Below are 20,622 nucleotides of genomic sequence, written 5' to 3' on the forward strand. Positions count from 1 at the left end.
CCTCCACCGCCGGCCAATCGTCCTTCGTCGCCCGACGCCATAGGGGCCTTCCCTCGGCCGAACGCCCAAGCCCTGACGTCGGAAATGGATGGCAGGCTTGAGCCCGACCGAGTCTCGACCGACGGTGCGGTAGCAGCGGGCGCGGGTCGCTCGGGTTCGTGTGCTCCCTCCCGATCCTCCTCCGTCGGCTGTGCAGTCGGTGCGCCATCGATCGACTCATCGGCCGCCCTTCTTTCGGGCGAGGCGGCGCCCTCGCCCGACGGTCCCTCGGATGGGACTTCGATGAGCACTGTCGGTGCCGACAGTGCGATGACGGGCTCCGCCCCCGACCCAGTCGGTTCGCTCGGTGGAGTTACGTGGGGCCTCTTGGGAGGCCACGATGGCCCGGCCCCTTGCGCCGGCCTCTTTCGAATGGCGTACTGACGTACGTTGGCCGCCGTCAGTCTTGATCTCGACGGCATATCTGCAAGCAACGACAGACGGTCAGCACCATAAAGAAAAAACAAAAAGAAGAAAGAGGGGAAGAAAAATGAAAAACCGACCTAGGCGGGGGATCGGGCTGAGGCCGGCGTCGTACAGGGCCTGCTCGGTGACGAGCTCACTCTGCTTCGGCACCGAGATATCCTTCAGCCGGTGAAAGTCCTCCCGGTCTTCAGCTTCCACCCGACTGTTCTCGTTCGGCTCGGTTCGGGGATTCCCCCAACAGACAGGGAACCCCCAGGGAGTGGAAGAGGATGCGAAGAAGAACTGGTTCTTCCATCCGTGAATAGACGACGGAAGACCAGTAATGAAAGAGAGCCCCTTCCGAGGAGTGAAGTACCACCACCCTCGGGCTTTAGGGTGGGGTCGGAGGACAAAGAAAACTCGGAAGAGGGAGATCCGAGGATCAGTCGGCAAAAGCCGACATAGAAAAGCAAAACTGACTATTAGCCGAACTGAGTTCGGCGCGAGTTATGCCGGACACAACCCGTAATAGTCAAGAACGTTTCGGACAAACTCCGGGATCGAAAAATGAAGGCCGGCCCGGAGGTCCTCAACATAGAAGGCCACCTGACCCTCAGGCGGGCTGTTAACCCGACTGTCGGCACCAGGGGCGAACAGCCGAAACTGCCCCGGGATGCGATATTGCTCTCGGAGCCGATCGACGTTCGGCCCCGAAAGTGAAGAGACCTCCACCTCCGGGGTCGACCGAGTGTCATCAGTCGGCTCTCCCGACCTACTTCCTCGGGGGGATGTTCTAGCCATGGACTAAAACAAAAGAAATGAAGAAGAAGGTAGGGAGGAGGAGACGGTGAAGATGATGATGGCCCCCAGAAGAAGAAGAGGGAGCTCCTAAGAAGAAAGGGAGCGGAGAAGAATACCTGGAATGAGGGATTACGCGGGCAGAGTCTCGACAGCAAAGTAATGAGGGGGTAAAAACTGAATATGGGCGACCCTGTATATATAGTACCCCCCGACGATCGAGATTAAGGCACGACCAACGAGGAGTCCCCAGATCTCGCCACGTGGTGCCATCCGGGCCGTCCGTCGGCCCGACGGTTTGACGCACCTATCCTCAGATCGAGCCACATCACCTCAATCCGCTCCAACGGGTCCATCCCAATGGCCACTTGCCACGTGGCACAGAGGTCGTGACATTTCGTATCTCCGAAGGGGCGGCGGGAACGATGGTTTCCCTTTCCGATGGGACGAGACATCTGACACCGACGAGACGTCTGACACCGATCGGACATCTGACACCGACGAGATGTTTGACACCGACGGGACACCTAGCACTGACATGACGTCTGACACCGACTGGACATCTGACGCCAGCGAATCGCCCGGCATTCATGAGACGTCTGACATCATATCAACCCACGGTACGGTCGAAACTTGATACACAGAGGATCCACTCCTTTTCGCCTGATGCTACTGCCCAAACGAAGACATCGACCAGCGTGCCGTCCGACTCAGGAGTGGAGGGGGGCAACTGTTGGGGAATACCGACCGACCCCGCTCATGCCGACTTATAATCGGGCATACACGACCGACCGACCGACCGACCGACCGATCGACGGGTGCCGTTACCGACCGATTGTCGGCTCTCTACCGACCGAGGATATGTCGGTCGGGCAGACCTTTTCCGCCCTCCCTCCCGATTGCACCAGAGGGTCCGATGCCCGACTCCCGCGACGTGCCCGACTGACCGTCGGAGGGATCCGAATCTCCACCCGACGCCCCTCGGCTGGCCACCGACCTAAGGTCGGTCGACTCCTCCAATCGCCGTACTACTGCCAGAGACTGTCAGTTCTGACAACAGTATGCGGCACTGCCACCTAGGGGCATTATCCCGCCTATGGCATTGTCAACCCTAGTGATTTGATAGCCCCACGGTGATTTGACACCTTACGATGACTCTGACAATCTATAGTGACTTGACAATTCTTCAATTGTCCGCGCCATTAATGACGGCGCCATACCACACTCCACTATATATATCGGGGAAGGCAACAGTGCTAGGGGTCCCTTCGAAACTCACAGGCTTGCTCCCTCTCTCTCTCTCTTTCCCTCTCTCGTTGAGCTCCTTGCTTTCTTCTCACTGTTGCCTAGTCTCCTCTCTGACTTGACCGTCGGAGGGTCCCCGCCGGAGCCGCCTCCGGTTAGTGCGGACTTTCTTTTGCAGGCGCTCGTTTCCGGCGACCAGACGACGAGGGGATTGGCCGCAATATTTTTTTTTTTTTTTTTAGTTTCTGGCTCTATTCTTCTTTTTCTGGCCATCTTTGCCATGGGTGCTTGTCGCTAAAGTTTTTGGTTGTTCCCTTGCATTGCCTTGTGGCCGCCGACAAACCATCATATCTTCCCCAAAGGCCAAAATTGCCGTTTTCCATTTGATTTCTTCGTCACTGGCCACCATCATCGTCGGCAGCTCATAATCGCTTGCCATCGGATCTCCAACTATGCCACCACTCTTTTCTTTCTTCTCTTCCTTGACATGAGGACTCATATATATATATATATATATATATATTTATTTATTTATTCAAAAAATTTTGATATATATTAAATTTAGACTTCCATCCTAACTATGTTTCAGATGTTATTAATTGAAAATTTTGATATATATATATATATATATATATATAATTTTATACAAAAAATTTTGATATATATTAAATTTAGGCTCCCACCCTAACTATATTTCAAATGCTATTAATTGAAAATTATACATTGATATTTTGATTATCATTGAGCTTATTATTCTATTTCTGACCCAATTATAGAATATAAATATAGTATTTTGGTCCATGTTATAAAATATATGTGTGGTATTTCATTCCCACTCCATTGAGTATAAGTACAATATTATTTTCAGTCTAGCCATATAAGTATGGCAATAGTTAAAGTTGCTGGATTGAAATAAGAAGGGAAGAGCAATGCTCACTCAGACAAAGAATTACCCATGCCCAGTGTTTCTTTTTTTTTTTTTTTTTTTTTTTTTTTTGTGGTAAGAGGAGCATCTCCGTTACCGTACAGGATGTCAATCAATTTACCGTTCAGAGGGACATGATTCGTGACCTTTGAAGCTTTCTCGTCCTCAAATAACAGCGACGGTTAAAGAAGTGTCAAGGTTAAAGAAGTAGTGATCGACTTGATCAAGAAACACAATAATATGTACCAGGGAAAAATCTGAAAGAACGAGAATGCAGAGTCTGAACTAATCCAGAATTGGGAGACAACCACAAATTTTATGTTAGTACATAAGAGAGAAGATAAATTCTGTATGACATCTTGATTTTACTGGATGAATGCACTATACTGTAGCAAATTGGATGACAATTTTTGTAACTAAACATATTAAGATCATTTATAGACAACTTCAGGATATTTTATTTTCTGATTCTTTCAATTATATTTATATAAAAATTATTTGAATGAATTATCTTATCAAAATAAATAAATAAATTCACAAAACAAATAGCATAATCTCTTGGTGCTAATATTTTTCGAGGAAAACATTCGAGAATTATATTGACATAATGGCTTTTTTTTTTTTTTTTCCATCGCTCACACTAAAAGTAGGATTTATATCATTGGGTATTTTGAGAGCTCGAACAAAGAAAGAAGTGGTTAACAGCGCCAAGGATATTTTGAAGCTTCGGCTTTTAAAATGTGCTCACCGGCCACAGCAAAAGGATCGGACATGGTAATTGGGGAAGAGTAGGCTGTGATGAGTAACCACTTCTAGTAAGACTGAAATTATGGGTGTTTCAGTTCAACTTGGCATAATCAGAGGACATTAGCATACTCGACCAATGAACATGAAATCAAACAAGTGAAAAACAAAGACATTAGCTGCTGCAGATGAAATAAAGTTCATTCAATCTGCAATGATAATTTCTGAAAAAAGATTTTGTTCAGCAGTGAAGCAGCGAAGACCAGAAGATCCTCAGAGTACAAAACCTGAAAACAGAAGACGAGGGCGCTGGGTAGCTCCACCAGCTAAATTGTGAAGGCTCCGACGAGTTTAGAGATTGGTAGTGACATTGTTTGTGAACTTTCATTGCAAGGCCAAAAATTCTCTACATTCAAAAGCCAGATACAAGTCAGAAGACTGGCCGGCTTAAAAGTTCATCCATCATGATACCCTGCGGTGATAGCATAGAATGAAACAAATTTTACAATAACTATAGCTCATCACGTTTCAGCACATTTCCCGGGAAGGCTTTCATGGAGAGTTGAGCAGCTGACAGGATACTCTGAATCTTTGGTATAAGGTATGAATAAAAGATTTTATCAAACAAAAAAGATTTGAAGAAAAGAGAGTCAGGCTTCTTCGCAATAAATGAGAGTCAGGCTTCTTCGCAATAAATGAGATGAGTCATATACCCAACAGCATAAATGAAACAAGAATGACACCAAATCCAATCAATGATCATGACATCATCAAGCATTTACAGGGATCAAGATCTGCCAAAAACATAAATAAAAATGGCAACATTTTTTGATTTCAGTTACTCTATTGTCTGTTTGTTCTGTTTTGTTTTTGACATTCTCACTAAACAGGAAACTGATAATATGAATCCATGAGATCGTGGGTTTAGAGACTGACGAATGAGAGATCATGAGACAAGATATTCTTGGATGACTGAGAATCAAGCTTAGGTGAGCCCAAACAGTCCAACCTGGAAGGGAATAGAGAATTTTACTTGTGCGGGAAAGGGAAAGAGAGGTGATGGTGGGGCCTGAGATGAGTCATGTATTGAGGGGGATAAGGAGGTATACACCGACATCAGGCAAACCCCTAACGCTGCCCCTGCATAACTGTTTATACAAACATACGTAAAAGAAAAAATAAAGGACCAAACAAAAAGGATTAATTATGAAATAACAATCAGACAAAGGACCATGTGTTTAAGTTTTCCAATCTTCAAACAGAATGTACCAAGAAATTAAATGTCAACCCAACCCATTATTCATGCAGGTACAGCGTGTGTTGATAGGGGTTAGGTGCAGGTCTGCTGATTGCTACCTGAAACAACAAAACCGTACTAACTTGAACAAAATAGGCGATCGACAACCATACTCATGCAAGTTAATTTGCTGTCAGAACAGAACAAAAAACAAATTGACATAATTATCACACAAACTGTCAGGGCTATCCAATTAAAAGATGAGCAATGCACAAAGCTTGAAATCAGTAAAAATACAAGCAAATCAATTTGATCACCATGCACCACCATTACAAAGTTATGCTGTCAAAGAAACACAATTTAAGCACCTTTTAGAATGGTCTAATGACTCTAATCCCAGTATATGACAAAAATTACAGATGCTCAATCTCCATACTAAGATCCAACAAATTATCCGAAAGATGATAGGTGATAGATGCACGTCATGAACTGAAATTATTGCTGTTTGCTGGCTAAACGAGAAGGCCCGAAGTAATTTGTAACCAAACCCATAATTGCAAACCTGCCAGAGATTAAGTCATTAGTATATTCACCATAATATTTTAACATTGAAAATACTTTCTTCAATACATTATTGAGTAACATCAGAATTAGGCATACTATCAAGATGAAAAATAGCTTGCTTTAAAGTACACAAAGCACATGCCATAGAAAAGTACTGCCAATCACATGAAAGATCAAGGACGTTAAAGACTAACTCATCCAATATATTGCTTCATGCCTGAAATGAGGTATTACCCTTCCTTGCTTTGGATATGTTTAAAAAACAAGAGTTTCATTTTGTCCTGTCGTTGCATTAAGGAAAAGAAAGAAAATGCCAGAAGTTGATGGAAAAAAAAGGATGAAAAGATTATGTTTCAGTGTCTTCTTTCATCCGCTGCTGGTGTTGATCAATTTTCCTTCAAAGACTACATAAACTGCCTAAATTAACAGGATAGCACCTGCTTCTTAAGACATTGTGTGCCAAACTCCACTCTGAAGTCCAAATGATGTCAACAAGAAAAATGATCTTGTAGTTTTTAAGTAAATAGAAACTCCTCAGATGGCCAGCATAAGCATGGTGCCTGAGAATGTGCATCATTTATATATGTTAAAGTTTCAGGCCCCAGTATGATACAAATCATTTGCGAGGCTTGAGTATTTTTAAAATCGATCAAGCTACATAGAGGGTATTGTTGCTAGACATAATGTCTTGATAATTTTAACCTTCGCCAGAAATTTTATCCTATCTAGTGGATTTCAAGGGCCAAATTATGTTTTATTCAAGATTTGGGAATTTATGATTGGCTCCCCATATGATATTTACCCTTTTCATAATTGGTTTTTCATTCCTGAGTGATACAGCACTAGGACCTAAACGACCAAGTGATCCATGAAAAGACTTACACTAGTGGTTAGAATATTATATGTGAAATCTACCTTAGTGGTGCAGTTTATGTCATTCGGCTAGACATGGCAAGAGCAGAAAGGTGTGAAGAGGCTATTAATCTGTCCACATATCTCGAGGAAAAGGCCTTAACTGTTGTGTTGTCTCTGAAGATAGAGATTTAAATGCACACCTAATACAGTGAAAGCACAATCTTAAAGTAAACTATTAAAACAAATGTATCAAACAGAATGATTGAATGATTAACATACACATTATCAACCAATTGACTGGGCAGAATATCAAATTAAAAAATCATTTAAAACAAGCACCGGGTCCAGTGAGTTGCACAAACAGTAATTACTTCATTACTTGTTCTAAGATACTTACAGCAACTTAAAACTTATTAACATGTAACAGCTGTCCTCTGAGATGACTTCTTTGAATTACATGCAGTGGCAAGCCTAAATTTTCTGAAGGAGGCTGCCTTCTAAATTCATGCTTGTGTGCTACATGTTATATCAATAGAACATTTTGGGGGTCTATGGACCCAATAACTTCCGTAGAGATCATCTCCAAGGTGCTGGTGACCAGATTAAGTGAGGTGGTGCTCAAGCTCAATCTTCAACTAACAGATTATGTCCTTTAAAGGAAAGTGGGAAGAAACAAAACTCGTTGGCCGTAGAGATCATCTCCAAGGTGCTGGTGACCAGACTAAGGTGGTGCTCAAGCTCAATCTTTGACTAACAGATTTCGTCCTTTAAAGGAAAGTGGGAAGAAACAAAACTCATTGGCCTCACAGAGTATTTTGAAGGTGTTGGTGACCAGATTAAGAAAGGTGGTGTTCAGTCATACTTGACAAACAAAGAATTTTATGTAAAATGATTTTTAAAAAAATAAAAAATCCCTCTTGAAACTCACATTCTTACAAAGTTGGATTCCTTAACAGAGAACATCAAAAAGGGTCAGAGGTGAATGAACCATGAACAGATAAACTACGTAATGGATCAAATTGCTTTCTTGAATATTTTCATGGTACAGAATGCCAAGGAAGTTGATTGGACTGCCTGGAGGCTCCCACTGCCACAATAACAGCTCTTATAATGCTTATACAGCCATGATATTAAACCTTGGACCGGAGAAAGTATCATTTAGTATGTCAATGACAATTGAATACATTCCACTCCAAAAGCAGAGTCTGTACACCCTAAGTTCATGTTATGATGCTATGAAATGGCTTTGTGCCTTTCATCAATTCCTAGAAAACACATCAGGATTCAGGGGCGATCAGGTGGCAGACGCTTTCTTTTTTGACAGTAAATGGCAGCCACTTGCATTATAGTGATTTTTTGAAAATGGTGGAGAGATGTACTAACATCTATGACATGCAGCTGTCGGTAAGTTCTGCATCCAAGCTACACAGACCTTGTGATTTACTGGCTCAACATTAGACTTCCCAATTCGAAACGAAGACTTTATTCTAGTTTTTCTTAACAGTCCATTGTTTGCTTCCCACTGCCAAGATACGGATGGTCAAGGTGATGGAGCGAATTGATGCTATAAGAATGTCCTCATAAAAGATGCAAAATCACCAAGCAGGTAATTATTTGACAAGTGAAGACAGTCCATGTAAGCACGGCTGTTGGACAAAAGTGGCTCAGCAATGAGGGTGGAGAGGACTTGAACAAAGGTTATCCTTAGACAATCTCAACAGAGCATATCTTGGAAAGTTCTCCAAGGCTAATGATGGGAATGGGTTTTTAAGCCACCAATCATGTCGTGAAGGGATCATATATGGAGTAGGGAATAACAGTTCATTTAACTCTGAAGGAGTGCATGCATCATGTATCAGTTCTCAAACCTTCTAATCATTGGCTCAGATAGGAACGCTGTAGATACTTGCACTCTTCTTAAACTGTAAAGTGTATCTACATCAAGAAAATGGAAGGCAAAAAATATGAAAAAGAAAGCATAATTTCGATACTTACAATGAGAATCATAGAGGAATATGGTACATTTCCAATATTGACACCATGCATTGTGTATCAACCAATTAATGGATGAGAACTCTAAAATTGATAGCAACACAACGTGATATCTCATTATATGCTAAGTTTAAATAAAAATTATGCATGCTCCTAGTCCTAGATAAGCTACATTCTGAAAAATGAAATGGAAGAAAGCTGCAAATATAATTCAATAATGAATTAATAACAAATATCTTTTACACTCAAACCATCCAGGCAGAAACAAACAATGATCTAAACTGAAAGCTAGAAGGAACAAAACTTGAAAGCATCACTTACATCATAGCCATAGATATCTGTTTGAGATCATTTTCAAGATTCTTCATATTTGCAAGAGACTGAGCACAAAAAATTATGGCCAGCCAAGAGCAAAGCTTGTACTGCACATACAAAAGGAGAAAAATTGATTAAGATCATAGGAGTAACAATTCAAATCAAATTAGTGAGCTTGCTCAAAGTTCTAACCATGCTACGGGGGAATAATGCAGTGAAACAAAAATGCACACAAGAGTTTAACTTGATAAACTCAAGAATCTTCATGACAAAGCATGTCTATATCAGTATCATCATCATAATCGCTGAGCACCAAGCAGACATTTGCTTGTTCTTGAACCAAAACACTGACAGAAAATAAAAAATTCCATATAAAACTCAAAAAATGCTGCTTCTACTACTATATTCCAACACTTGAGTAGTTAGAGATTTGTAGCCATTGTCATTAACTATAGAACTACAACTATGAGTTGACTTGAAGTTCAAGGCTTCAAAGACATATGATTTACACAGACTATACACTAGTGAGAATGTAATTGCAAATGCATATTTAAGAGGGAAACCATAATTCATCCTATAATCTATTATATCTTTAAAATAAAGCTTATCAATTTAAATATTAGTTTGTGAACTAAAATTTAGATAACATAGTCGTCCCATTATAACGGACCCCTTCTGGCAACTTTATTGATGCATTTAGTGGCAATTATTTGTCCTAAAATGTATGATTTTAAAAAATAATTTTGTTATTTTTCAGCATTGTAACGGTATTATAATAGCCATTGTAATGTACCAAAAAAATAATAGCCATTGTAACATTATTATATGGTTAGCCAACAACAATAGCCATCATAACGACATTATAACATGCAATAACCAAAAAATAATTATGTTATTTTTCAGCATTGTTCCCCTAATAGAAAATTATTATTTTTCAAGTCATATAATCACTGTTTGATGGAAATTAAAAAGGGCACCCCGATGCACAGCGCTCCCCCCACTGCATGATATGGAGAGTCAAATGTACCCAAACTTACCCCTATGAGCAAAGAAGCTGTTTATATGTTTCGAACCCATGACACCCAAGTCACAATGAAATAACCTTACAGTTGTGCAAGTCTCGCTCTCACTTCTGGATGAAAAATCGATATAAAAATAGAATAGAAAATAATGTCAATGAAAATGGTCTTTATTTACCTTATGATGACCGGTTATAGCACTAAATAACCCATTATAATCGCTGTTAACATCTTCCTATCATTATGAATATCACATAATAAAGGGGAGTCAAAACTGTCAAAATGGTTGTTACTCTAAAACTTGATGAAAACAAAATATGTATACAGAATACCAATTTATCACCATAATCTTTCCATAGTAAAACTGTATGATTGAAGATAAAGTACACATCATATAAGTTTCTAATATATTATAGCACAATTTATTATATTAGATGCAAAAAATACTTCTGGTTGAATTTTTTATTAAACTCTAACAATCAAATAATTAATAAAAAACATAAAATAATAAATTCTTATTTTTATTTTTGGGGATTGGAATGTTTCTCTCGACTTAAGAGTGAACGGATTTTGGGTTAAACAAGTCAAACATGTTTTACCCCAACGAAAAAAGAAAAAGAAACAGGAAAAAAGAAACAAGTAACTCTACAGGCAAGTGGGCTAGGAGAAAGGAATTTGTCCACATGGAATTGAATCAGACCGGAAGGGGCTTGCTAATTGGATCACTCTATGGGATCTTTATATAAAAGGTTAGAAACCATTAGTCGAACTAGCATACAGCTTAATTTTCTATCAGCGGTATCAAAAAAGAGAGATGATGGGAAGAAAATTTATTGAATGTTTTTTATACTAGAGAGATACATTGACACGGAGATGTACATAGGAAGCTAGTTGGGAATATGGCAACGTTTAAGGAAATCTTCCATCCTGTTGGCATTGACGGGGATCCTCAACTTAACATTCACTGGTTCTTAATCAGGAGATTTCAATAAGACTTTAAGAAATATCAATAAGTGGTTGCATACACAAAAATTTTAATTGGTAGAGCCGAGTGGGAAACAAGAGTTCATATGAAGCTCTGAATCTATTGGAACTGAGGGAGACCAGACATTTGCTATGGAAGTCCCCATCGATGACTTCATTGATGGAGCAAAAGAAAGAAAAGATGGAATTATAAGCAAGGAAGCAGGACCTTGTTGGGAATTGTTGGTAGACAAGGATGCTTACTAACAAGATATAGTATAAATAGATTGGATGGTGGAGATTTTCAAACCAAATTAAAAGGTTGTAATTGCTTATGGTCAGAAATTACTAGTGTTTTTATATACAGTATGGATTTAAACAATAGCGAACACAAACACACATGTATTTATGTATACATGTGTGTATGCATGCACATATACATGCATGCATAGAGAGAATCTAAAAAATGAAATTCATCCGAATTAATAAATGTGCTTTTTCAAATATGGAAGCATCTCAAGTCCATTGTTATCATCACAAAGACCAGTAGAAACAGTGTAACCGGATCTAGATTGGACCACAGCAGCCAAAATTTAGTTACAATCGCTCTGATAGTAAATCCCAACAATTCAGACTATTAACAACTATCATCAACCCTTCACCAAAAAATTATCAGTGTTCTGAATATGCATGGTAAATCAGAGGTACAGCATAAGCAACAAAGTTACTGAGTATCAACACAAGAGCCAGGCATGACACATTTGTTCAGAGAAGTTATAGATGCAAATAAAATATTTACTTCCACAGACTCTTTAGGGCAATCATCACAAGCAGTGAACCAGCACAAAAGAGCTGGAAAATGCATGTGCACAAGGATATTCATGAAGAATGCTCAGCATCCAATGACACTTTTCCTAATATTTCCAAAGCATCTGGTAAATAAGTTGAATTTAGACCTAGACAGGATCATGGTTATGTAGTTCTATAAGCATTCTCAGTTTAAAACACCTGGAAGAAACCACTGGCGGATGCATATGGGTGTATGTGGGGTCAATTGACCCTACAGAAAAAATAAAAAATTATTAAACATGTATATATACTAATGGGTAAAGCCAAAATTGATCCCACTAATTTTATGAATTGATCCTACATCTCATATAAAATTTTGAAGAAGTAAAAGATAAAAAAGACCACATTAAAGGAGTAATTATGACATACATTCTCTCTCTTTAATGACTCATATATCCTACCTCTCTCTCTCCCTCTCTCACATCACTTTGACTTCTCCCCCTCTCTCTTTCTCCTTCTTTCTCTTTCTTTATTAATTACTTTTTTATTTATCTTTTAATACCCCATCCCAATCTCATCCATGCACCTTTTATATTTAAGAGAGCACATCCTCTATTGTGACAGCACGCACCATCCATTGTGTGATGGACAGCCGCGCAAGACCTCGTAGGGCCGCATGCAATATGATGCATTCCCACACATGACCGTGTGTAGCCGTCCATCATGCGATGGACTGTACGCACGATGCTTCTTTATAATATTTTATTATAAAGAATATTTAAGATATTATATATTATCATTTTTTATAAATTTTATTATTTTATAAAAAATAATATTTTATTATTATTTTTTTCTTCTTTCTCTCTCCATAGCTTCTCTATTTTTTTATTATATTGACCCCATAAAGTAAAATTTCTAGATCTGCCACTGGAAGAAACCATACACAAAGGACAAAAAAGAAGATGAGAAACATCAGCAGCGCAAATCTGCCTCACCAAAGTAGATGCCTAGATCAGGTAACTTTCACCTCAACTTGACATCATCTACAGTCAAGACCATGCTACATCCTGACTACAGTGAGAATAAACATCTAATTTTCTAATGCACTTCAATAAAAAAAGGGTGCGGGGGTGGAGGGTAGACGGAATTAGAACTTCAAAATAGAAGTCGACTGCATCCATTCTTAAATTCTGAAAGCCAAATAAGTTTTTTTCTGTGAAAGAAAATTCTCTGACACAAAATTAAATGGGTATTGTCCCAGAGTAGATTTGACACTATAATATTTATGTTACCTGTTTCTGTGCCTTATTATCTTTGAAATAAAATAAAATGCGGAAAAACTGTTTTTTAACACCAATTTTAAGAGCAGTGGTACAGCAATACAGAAATTTCATACAAAAAAGCTACAAAGGTTTGCTTCCTTTCTACTGGCGTCACAAGGTTGCCAAATTGAGAAGCAATTGTAGATTCGTTGTGCAACCCCTTTTTTCCCATTGCATGAGGTTTCTGTGTTAATTTGATATTAACTATGATAGTTTCTAACGCTTAACAAGAAAGGTAGAAAATTCACAAGCTTGAGGCATTAGCCACATGACAAAGCTTTTAAACACCGCACCTATATTCTTGCTGGTCATGGTAGGGGCTTATTCATTAAAGAATCTTTAAAATGCTCCGTTCGATTAAGCTATGCCATAGTTAGTTCAACTGAAGGTCCAGCAAAACAGAACTAGCTAGATATTCACAATATTCTCGATAAATCAACATCATCCGTAGTCCACTTCCATATCTTACCAATTTGCAATAGTTTGTACCTCCTTTTGTTCATAGGAACTGGTAGAATTGCCACATATACCTTATTTTCTACTAAATTCCTAAGCAGCTTCATGGCTTTCTTCGATTTCAATTTAGAAACGGACTGCACAATCCTCCTAAACTTTGGAAAAGGAAACAAGAATGGAAAAAGTGAAAAAATAAAACCAAAACGAGAAGTGTTCAGGATGATTTTGTGAATCCCTATTCACCGTCAGATCCTTCACTTAACTTTGTCTTTGACGAAACAATCGAAATATAATAAAATATAATAAAATAACAGCGCAATTTATACTTCGACGAGAAAGATCAAATTTTTAACAGATCTACGATGAAATTGAAATTTTAAAAAAACGAGAATAATAAAACCCTAAGGAACTAATAAAGAACAAAATCCGAAGAAAAAGACTAAGATCTAGACATGTATAATTTAGGATCTTAAAAAAGAAGCTTGAAAGGATCGATAGACTGCGTACTCGTAACATGACGCCGGTGACTCCGAAGATCACGGCGAAGAATCCGGAATAGTCGATGGGGAGATCTTGCGGAGATACCGTCGGAGGCACGTAGGGCCTCGCCGTCGATGGCTGCCTCGGGTCGCTCGCGGTTGAGCTCGTCTCCTTCATCTCTCCCTCTCCGCCCCGCCCCTTTCCACGGATCCAATGACCTAATAATAACACCAAAAAAAAAGTCTCCTGTGGAATCCGGAGATACAATTGCCGGCTTTAGTGGTCCAGGAATTCGACAGCAAGTTATGAGCGCCACGTGAGTTCATGCTTAACTATCGCAAAATGGAAATAATTATCGTGAAACGTGGCATTGGGGATTTTAGTACTGGGCCTAAGTACGGAGAAATTATTGCTGGATGACGCCCACGTAGATTAACGCAAATCTCGGAGCTTGTGCACGATAGATAACGTACAACCGGAAATTCGTGAAATAGAACGATTAATGCGGCGTGTTGTCCATTGTGGGATTTAGCAGGTCTACCGGACCATAATTTTTCCTCAATACGAGTAGATAAAAAAAATCACATAAGTTGACCGTTGGCCATGAATGAAAATGATTCAGAATATTATTCATTCAAATTTATTTTTATATTTAAATTAATTTAAATATAAAAATAAATTTAAAAATTTAATTAATATTTATATATATTTATATTTATAAAAATAAATATAAATATGAATAGATAACTATCCGATCGATATTTAAATTTTTAAATTTATATATAATTTTATATAATATAATTTTATATAATATTTATTAATTTTAAAAAAATATAAATAATCATGTAAAAATATTATTAACTTAATCTACCATCTATTTAATAACATCTTTGATTATATAATCATAAAATTTAATTATGTAAATTATATTTATCATTATATCCTTATTATCATATCTGAATTGTATTTGTATCCATTTAAAAATAATATGGATATAAATTTTTACATCTGAATAATATCTTTATTCATATTTATATTGATAAAATAAATATAAATTTAAATATATTGATATTTGATCCGTATTTGGTCATATCCCAATCCTATCGACAATGATACGAGTGCTATCGCACCGGAGTATATCGGTAATATGAAACATAGAATATCTTTTATGCACGGATGGTTGAGATCTATTTTCGGCACTGATGAATGGCAGGTCTGACATCATATGATCATTATTAAACGATCGTTTGGTCCTGGATTGACTCGTTCCATCTGATCCAGATTCAATCAATCCTTTTGCTTCTAGTGCTCCTTCATTGACTCCTTCGATCTGGTCCAGATTCAATCGGTCCTTTTGCTTCTGGTGCTCCTTCACAACTCTAGATATAAAAGATGCATTCCTTTAGAGACGAAAAATGTGTATGAGGCTACAGCACTGCCTGATGGAACATCTTAATGGATAACTAATAGTTAGCTGTTGCTGAAGTACCGTGGCTCGTATTTGTTTTCAAAAGTCTGAAATAGAAGGTTTCAGAATTAGAGGTGATAATTTTAGTCAATTTATTGAATATTCGATTCAATCCAATTTAAATGAGGTAGATTTCAACTTGATTAGAACTCGAGATGGATATGAATTTTAAAAAAAATATTCGAAACACGTTCGGATCGGATATGATAAGATATGCTCAGACCCAATATAATCTTAATGTATTTCCTTCTTTCAATATTATAATAATTTTATATTATTTATATATATCTAATCTAATCTAAATTGATTGATCCATCTTTTCTATCCAATCTGCATCTCTATTTGATCAGATCCAATCTGAAAAATTGATATGGGTATGAAATTTTTACTTGTGAGATGGGTATAGATATGAACCAATCTGGTTCATATCCGATTTATTGTCATGACCATTCGAAATGCATCTTTCATGTGAAAGAACATTTGATTTTTTTCTTCTTTTTTTTTCATCATGTCAACTATTGTGAATCTATACCTCAGCCTCGGCTAACACATCCTTGGCTCCAGCCAAGCTATGGGAGATTGATGCTTATCAGATCTTGAGTATGCGACGGATATGAAGATCGTCAGGTATGACCTACTGAGTACGCAGTAGTTCCTGCTCCATAGCTCCGATCCTAGTTTACCTCGTCATTAGACAACCTACTATAGCTCGTACATGACCGACCAATCTTAAATAACCTAGAGTCAATGCATGCTCTACAATCTCCTGAACCTCGGCTCCGGACAATATATTATAGCTCATTCATTGTCGAGCCTTTTTGCCACCAGATCCGTTTGTCTTTTAAATTGGAAAAGTCCAAATAGAATAAAATTCTTTTATAATCATGTTGAGATTTGACACCTTGAGATTTGATCTATATTGAGCTCACAACGAGATCCAAGATAACGAACGGAGTCCAACGAGCCCAAGAATAGTCCAAACGGAGTCCGGACGGCGAAGATACGCGCAAAAAAATTTTGGAGCAGGTGACACGACGCATTAGGTGGCGGAGGCCAGTGGCGGTGTAGTCGGGCCTGGTGAACACGCACGCGTAGGCACATGCAGCCCAGCATGCAGGCAGGCCCAGTGCGGGCGCACGCACAGGCGCCCAGGCCCAGTGCCTTGCACGGTCCACCATGGACCGCAGGGTGCTGGGCAGTCCATGGAGGCCACGTGGACTGATCATGCAATCCATGCACAGTCCACGGGCGTTTTTGCATGATCCGACGACTCTGGAGCGAGCCATTCACGATCGAACGGCTGAGGATGACTCCGAGCATTATCAAGCATGATCAGAGGCTGTAGTGCGTGATCGGACGGCTTTGGTGCGAGTCAGTTATGATCGGATGGCCACAGATGGTTCTAAGATTGATCGAGACTCTGTATTCCTAGTGCAACAGTATTTTTGAGATTTTGAAGCCTATATAGCTCCGATTGATGAGTCATTTGTTGCATTGGATAGCTGGTGATGTCTTGGAGGTGTAGAAAGATTTCAAGAGAGATTTTAGAAAGCTTTTGCAAGGATTTTGGGACTTCTTGTTGAGAGACTCTTATATAAAGGTTGAGTAGTAAGTTCTTCTTGTATTGGTTTTGTTTTATTCTCTCATAGTGAAACTTGCATGCCCTGTGGAGGTAGGCTTGAGGTCGATCTACGTATTTGTATAGTATTTCTTATTTTATTTCTTCTTTCTTCCTGCTGCACCATGTGGTATCAGATCCTGCACAATAATTGGTATCAGAGCAAGGTGGTACCAGAGCATAGGTTGCAGCGATGGTGATCAAAATAGAAGATGGAGAAGACAAGCACAATTAAGATGGAGATCAATAGATTTGACGGAAAGAGCAATTTCTCCTTGTGGCAAGCAAGGGTGAAGGATGTGCTCATCTAGTAAAGATTGATAGATGCTCTCTTATGCGAGGAGAAATCGACTACCATGGAGGTGCAATATTGGAGGCGGCTCCAAATGCAAGCGGTGAGTATGATCCGCTTATACCTAGCGGATGAGGTGGTGATCTATATGCTTAACGAAACTTCTCTGACGATGCTGTGGTCAAAGCTCGAGGAGTTGCATATGGTGAAGTCTCTCACCAACACTTTCTTTCTCTGGAGGTAGTTCTACCAGTTGTGGATGACTAAGGGACAGAGCATGCAGGAGCATCTCAGCCACTTTCAGAAGATCCTCACCGACCTCCTCAGCATTGACGAGAAAGTTGAGGAGAAGACTAGGACGCTGGTCTTGCTAGCATCGCTTCCTCCTTCATATAAGTTCTTGGTGACTGCTCTTCTAATGGGGAAGAGCACCATCAAGATGAATGAGGTCACCGCGGTGATTCTCTAGAACGAGATTCTCAGGAGAAAGAATCCAACTTTGAGCTCAGGTGGCAGCAGCTTAGCTTTGGTGGTTTCTGAAGGAGCAGGAGACGGCAGACAAAGCGACAGGAGATCACGACGAAGGCAGTCCAAGTCTAGAACGAAGAACTTGAGCAAGACCAAATGTTATCGATGTAATGAGTTAGGACATCTAGCCAAAGATTGTCCTCAGCTCAGAGATCGAATGAGGGCTACTGCAGCGATGGCCAGTAGCGAGTCAGAGGATAATATCCTAGAGATATCTGACGAGGTATCTACTTCTTTTCTATAGTAAATTTTAGATTCTACATGCACTTATCATGTATGTTGCAGAGAGGAGCAGTTTGACTCTTTGGAGAGTAGTGAAGACACTGTTTATCTACCAGATGGATCGAGCTGTACGATCAGATGTATCGAAATGGTCAGCTGGAGGACACATAATAATGTAGTGAGGAGATTGAAGGAGGTCTGATACGTATCTATTTCAGATGAAATCTTATCTCACTAAACAGACTGGATTCGAGAGGCTACAGGAGTAGCTGATGAAAAAATTCTGAAGATGTTATGCAGTGATAGAGTTATTCTAGAGGAGAAGAAGAGAACGAGAGGACATTACTACCTGATGGGGAGTCCAGTACGAGGTGGAGCTTTGGGAGTCAGAAGGAGTCCAGAGCGAGGTAGAGCTCCAGGTAGAGATGGATCGGGCACTAGACGGGAGACTCGGAAAGACGAGAGGTGACATCACAGAGTGAAGTTCTTATTGCCGCAAGAGACTTCTCCGAGTAGGTCTTTGGTCAGAGCAAACACAGCCTATGATGGAAGTGGAATCGAGCTATCTAGCTCGACTCCCATATTTGCCCATCTATAAGATAGCAGGTATGCCTCAGGGTGTGGGGGTGAGACGAATCACAGGCTCTCAGAGACAGATGGAGGTCGAATATTGAGTCGAGATAGAGATTGTTTAGATTTGATACCTCAAGATTCGATGCATATTGAGCTTACAGTAAGATTCAGAATGACGAACAGAATCCAACGAGTCTAAGAACAGCCCAAACAGAGTTTGGATGGTGAAGATACACGCGAAAGAAGTTTGGAGCAGATGGCACGGTGCACTAGACGGTGGAGACCGGCATCGGTGAAGTCGGGCCCGACGAAAACGTGCATGCAAACGCATGCGGGCCGGCCCAACATGCATGCAGGCACCTAGGCCCAGTGCCCTATGTGATCTATTATGGACTGCAGGGTGCTGGGCGGTCCATGGAGGCCGCATGGACTGATCATGCGATCCATGCATAGTCCGTGGGTGTTTTTGCACGATCCAACGGCTCTGGAGTGAGCTATTTATGATTAGATGGCTGAGGATAACTTTGAGCATGATCAGAGGTTGTAGTGTATGATCGGACGGTTCTGGTGCGAGCCGGTCACGATCGGACGGCCACGGATGGTTCCAGAGTTGATTGAAACTCTGTATTCCTATTATAACAATATTTTTGAGATTCTGGAGCCTATATAGCTCCGATTGATGAGCTGTTTATTGCGTTGGATAGCTAGTAATATTTTGGAGGTGTAAAAAACTTCAAGAGAGATTTCAAAAAGTTTTTATGAGGATTTTGAGGCTTCTTATTGAGAGACTCTTGTACAAAGATTGAGTGGTGAGTTCCTCTTATATTGTTTTTATTTTATTCTCTCATAATGAAACTTGCACGCTCCATGGAGGTAGGCTTGTGGCTGATCTACGTATTTATATTATATTTCTTATTTTATTTCTTCTTTTTTCTTGCTGCACCGTGTGGTATCCAATCTTGCACAACAAATCGAGTCTCTTACAAAAGAAAAATATCTTCTTCAAATCTATCTATATGCCAAATCTAGAAAGCTATCCAGACTCTGAGATGGATACTACTCTAACTCTTTCTCTATAAATAAAGGAGCTCCGGGACCCTCAAAGTAAGTTCTCCTCTCTCTATTCTCTCCTTTCATTGTTCTCCATCTCCTAACTTGAGCGTCGAAAGATCTTCACCGAAGAACACCCCGGTGAGGATTTTTTGCAAGTATTCGAATGGAGCTTCAGCAATAATCTCTTCCTTGGCCATCTCCACCTCGACAGTCGACCTTAAGCAGGGAGATCAGGAGCAACACTTGATGCTAGAGGAAGGACCTTCGGTTGATTTTGAGGTCCGATTTTGAAAGGAGAGAGCTCACCACCGGCCATCATGAGGACACGAAGGGGTGCATCAAATGCATTGCAACGCTCCAACGGTAGATAAGCCAACAATGTCCCACCGACCAATGCACCACCATCACCGATCCAGGAAAATCCTCTGCCAGCAACACCAGCAATTTCTCAAGATCAATACAATAGCCTCATCCAGCAAGTGCAAGTACTTTCAGTGGCGATGAGAGGAATGCAGCAGAATAGTGAATCTCATCCTATCCCTAAAAATCCATAGCCAGCTAGAGGAAGATCAGTAGACCGACCTCCCTATAGCCCAAGGATGGGAGCCAGTCATCATAGCCGCCCTGATAGTGCACTCCGCCACAGACCTAGGCGATCACCTACCCCGATCTCGAGAAGAGACTCGACTCCGGATCTTTCTCCTCAGCACCGCCCAGCCC

At 40.2% G+C, this 20,622-nt stretch overlaps 1 protein-coding gene across 1 annotated transcript; it reads right to left on the reverse strand.

Annotated features, from left to right (window-relative positions):
• Positions 1-5,639: 5,639 nt before the first annotated feature.
• On the reverse strand, positions 5,640-14,371 carry LOC105058197 (protein Asterix). The gene is made up of 3 exons (XM_010941054.4): positions 14,176-14,371; positions 9,126-9,226; positions 5,640-5,955 (listed from the first exon to the last, which is right to left on the reverse strand). Exons 1-3 carry the CDS (start codon positions 14,323-14,325, stop codon positions 5,889-5,891), a joined length of 318 nt encoding a protein of 105 aa, XP_010939356.1. The 5' UTR covers positions 14,326-14,371; the 3' UTR covers positions 5,640-5,888.
• Between the last annotated feature and the right edge of the window lie 6,251 nt (positions 14,372-20,622).

Source organism: Elaeis guineensis, chromosome 2 (genome assembly GCF_000442705.2).
Source record: "Elaeis guineensis isolate ETL-2024a chromosome 2, EG11, whole genome shotgun sequence".
In the NCBI taxonomy this organism is placed as follows: Eukaryota; Viridiplantae; Streptophyta; class Magnoliopsida; order Arecales; family Arecaceae; genus Elaeis; species Elaeis guineensis.

Coding starts and splice junctions, on each gene's coding strand:
- LOC105058197 (XM_010941054.4), bottom strand. CDS start 14,325: ATGAAGGAGACGAGCTCAACCGCGAGCGACCCGAGGCAGCCATCGACG. Junction 9,227..14,175: donor TCACCGGCGTCATGTTACGA/GTACGCAGTCTA, acceptor TTGTATGTGCAG/TACAAGCTTTGCTCTTGGCT. Junction 5,956..9,125: donor CAGATATCTATGGCTATGAT/GTAAGTGATGCT, acceptor AATCTCTGGCAG/GTTTGCAATTATGGGTTTGG.